General features: G+C 32.5%; 1 protein-coding gene across 1 annotated transcript; it reads left to right on the plus strand.

The window, feature by feature from the left end:
* The first annotated feature begins 944 nt into the window (after window positions 1–944).
* LOC150037775 (NADPH-dependent oxidoreductase 2-alkenal reductase-like) lies at window positions 945–3,240 on the plus strand. Its single transcript, XM_090310582.1, has 4 exons — window positions 945–1,471; window positions 1,886–2,066; window positions 2,243–2,492; window positions 2,689–3,240. The coding sequence occupies exons 1-4, from the start codon at window positions 1,229–1,231 to the stop codon at window positions 3,065–3,067; spliced, it is 1,053 nt and encodes a 350-aa protein (XP_090166708.1). The 5' UTR covers window positions 945–1,228; the 3' UTR covers window positions 3,068–3,240.
* The last annotated feature ends 276 nt before the right edge of the window (window positions 3,241–3,516 follow it).

Below are 3,516 nucleotides of genomic sequence, written 5' to 3' on the forward strand. Positions count from 1 at the left end.
GACGACAACCAGCTCGAAATCAACGACGTCCGCCTTCTGGGACACATTGGTTTTTGTAATTATTTTTATATAAATGAGATATTTAATTTACATTTTTTTTATTTTTATGAGATATTATTTTTTTAAATTTATTCTTTTTATATATTATGAATAGTAATTATTTTGATATAGAAGCTTTTAAATATCACTAACATAAATAATAACATCAGATAGTCTAAACCTAAAAAATTCGGTAAAAAAAACTTCAATATTCAAATTTACATTTTTAGATAATAATTTGGGGACATAATAAATCAAATCAACACTCAAAACCTTCACATGCAAGTCTATAAATAAGACTGTATTATTGATAATGATCTTGGATTCCTTTTGTACATTTGGTACCAAGATTTTGATGGAGTTTTTTTTTCAATTATAAATAATAATAAAATATTTTTAGAAATTATTTTTATAAAATGAAAAATTAAAAAAAAATAATGGAAGAAAGAAAGAAGAAGGTGGAATGTGTAATAATTAAAAAAAGAAAAAAAAGGGAAATTTATACTAATATGTAATAATTAAAAAAAGAAAAAAAAGGGAAATTTATACTAATATCTCGCTCTCTCTCAGAACCCCGCTCTCTCTCAAAATCTCGCTCTCGCTCAAAATCTTCCCTCTTTCGTTCTCTCCCAATACAAAATTATTTTTAACACATCAAATAATTATGAGTGTTATAAGGAAGGTCTCCGGAATTATAATTAAACAGACAAGCAAGATCGAGGGTTCAAAGTTCGACGTGCAAATGTGGAAAGGTCGAGGGTTCAAAATTCGATCTATCTAGGTCGAACTTTCAACCCTCGACTTATTTAAAAAAAGATATATATATTTTTACATTAGTTTGAAAACAACAATATTTTCCTAAATAGTTTTTAAAAGGATAATATCGTTTTAATTTTTCCTTTTTTTTCCCTATCGTGTGTTTGAGGTGGATGGAAACACTCCTAATAACTCTTGATGCATATTTTCTATTCATAATATTTGGACCGACTTTGGTATTAACTTATTATAACTCTGCTCTTTCAGTAATATTCAACTGACCTTTTTCTTGTAGGACCCTTTTGAATAGGTAGGATAAGCATTTATATGGCTATAAATTAATTGCTCAAATATACACAAAAATAATCAAACCAAGAATTTCACCTCCATCTCTCTCTGGTTCTTATTCAAAAGTGAACAAGTTCAAGGACACATGGAAGAAGCAATGAAGAACAACAGCTTCATAACAATAAAACATCACATCAACGGCTTCCCGGTTGAGTCTGATTTCGAGCTCAAATCTCATCCTCTTCGTCTCTCCGCCCAGCCCGGTTCCGCCGACATCGTCCTTAAAAATCTCTTTGTCTCCGTTGACCCTTATCAGATTAACCGTATGAAAACCCACAGTCCTTCTCACACCGTTTCATCTGTCACTCCTTATATCATTCCCGGACAGGTAACTCTCTCCCGCTTCCATATCCGTCGATCTATTCGTAAATTCCGAATTTGACGATGATATGTTAGAACCATATCCATATCTTCAATATCAAAATGAGTAGATATACTAATAATAAAATCTATGGCTGGAATAATTTTTATAATTTTTTTTATTTATAGATATATCTGGTCATGTGGATATATTTGTAAAATTGAAATTTCAGTAAGAAAGTCAACAATACTTTAACCGTTGTCACCACTACTACACATCATGTTCCTCTTCCCCTTTTTTTTTAAAAAAATCCCTTTCAGATTTTGAATTTCGTTGCCGTTTAATATAATACTAGACTAAGGTGTTCTATAGATTTTTTTATTAGTTACAAGGCTCGAGATATTTATATGTTTGGTGGTGGTTTGAGTTTATTTGAAATAGGTGATTGATGTTCATGGTGTGGCAGAAGTTATGGATTCAGACGACTCTGAATTTCAAAAGGGTGACTTTGTTAAAGGGATTATACATTGGGCTCAATACAGCGTCGTTAAAGCTGGAGAAAGCGCTCTAATGAAGCTAGATACCATGGAATTTCCATTGACATACTATCTCGGAATTTTAGGTGAATTTTGAATTTACTCCTCTTGTTTATCATTGTGAGAAATTATTCAGTGGGATTGCCGCAATCTAACAAACAGTTTTTCACAGACAATCACATTGTAATGGACTCAACAAAATGCATTAAATTATGGAGAAATTAAAATAATTATTTTCCCCCCCTTTTTGTGCTATCATTAGGGACGAGTGGCCTCTCTGCCTATGCTGGTTTATTTGATGTCGGAAACGTTAAGGAAGGGGACAATGTGTTTGTATCTGCTGCTTCTGGTTCTGTTGGGAATTTAGTTGGACAATTTGCAAAGCTACAAGGTTGCTATGTTGTTGGTTCTGCTGGTTCTAATCAAAAGGTGGCATTACTAAAAGAGAAGCTTGGATTCGATGAAGCATTCAACTACAACCAACAAAAAGACTTGAAATCAACGTTACCCATGTGGGAAACATCTGATTTTTCTTTCATTGAATTACCAACCATACAACCATCAAACCTAAAAAGATTATGCAAATGGGTTTAACCTTACTTTTAAGAAAAAAAAACTTGAGTGTTACATAGGTCGTACCTATCTTTATAGTTGTCCAAAAAAAATTTGTCTTAACCTGTACTTAATAAAAGTAGAATTATTTTGTAGGTACTTTCCAAATGGAATCGATATCTATTTCGACAATGTGGGTGACGAGATGTTAGAGGCAGTGATTGCAAATATGAACCCATTTGGGAGAGTGGTAGTGTGTGGTGTTATTTCAGAGTACACAAAATCGACAAAAGGAAAAGGAGGTACCATAAACATGATGGATATTGTGTACAAAAGAATCAAGATCCAAGGCTTTTTAGTCTCCGATTATTTGAATGTTTTCCAAGATTTTAAATCCAAGACCGCCGGTTACCTTCGCTCTGGTGAGATGAAGGCCGTCGAAGACATATCAGAGGGTCTCCACAACATTCCCTCTGCTTTCATTGGACTCTTCCATGGCAATAATATTGGGAAGAAGATTGTCAAACTTGCTTAGTGTTGGAAATTATGAATTACTTTCCTTTGTTTTCAAGTTTAGAAAACCAAACTCTTTATTGGAGTGTGTTTTATTTCTAAGCAAATGACACCATTTTAACGAAAGTATATGCCTTTGATCAAAGATGTTGAGGATCCCATGTTAGAAATAAAAAGATTCCACAATCTTTATCAGATTGGCAACTCCTAGTAGTTTCATAATACCTACCACTAGGTTTATATTAAGAATTTAAAGAACTGAAGCTAGTAGCTCCCCTAGGACCACAGTAGTACATTTTCTTGTTGCAAGTCTTTGTCCTAAAAAAAAATCATTTAATGTTGTTAGACTTCCCAATCTTTATAAGATCACTACAAAAAAATTGACTCATTTCAACCATTTTTTATTAGATTATAAAAAACCTTCGAAAAAGATATATGTTTATTAGAGGTTTTGGAAAAACCTTTGAAAAA

The sequence above is a fragment of the Benincasa hispida genome, chromosome 2, assembly GCF_027475165.1.
Source record: "Benincasa hispida cultivar pf3 chromosome 2, pf3_genome.v1.1, whole genome shotgun sequence".
NCBI lineage: Eukaryota > Viridiplantae > Streptophyta > Magnoliopsida > Cucurbitales > Cucurbitaceae > Benincasa > Benincasa hispida.

What these genes read in the sequence shown, in the direction of transcription:
- LOC150037775 (XM_090310582.1), top strand. Translation starts at nt 1,229, where the DNA reads ATGGAAGAAGCAATGAAGAACAACAGCTTCATAACAATAAAACATCAC. An exon ending in ATACTATCTCGGAATTTTAG is followed by an intron (nt 2,067 to 2,242) that starts GTGAATTTTGAA and finishes TGCTATCATTAG; the next exon opens with GGACGAGTGGCCTCTCTGCC. An exon ending in TTGAAATCAACGTTACCCAT is followed by an intron (nt 2,493 to 2,688) that starts GTGGGAAACATC and finishes ATTATTTTGTAG; the next exon opens with GTACTTTCCAAATGGAATCG.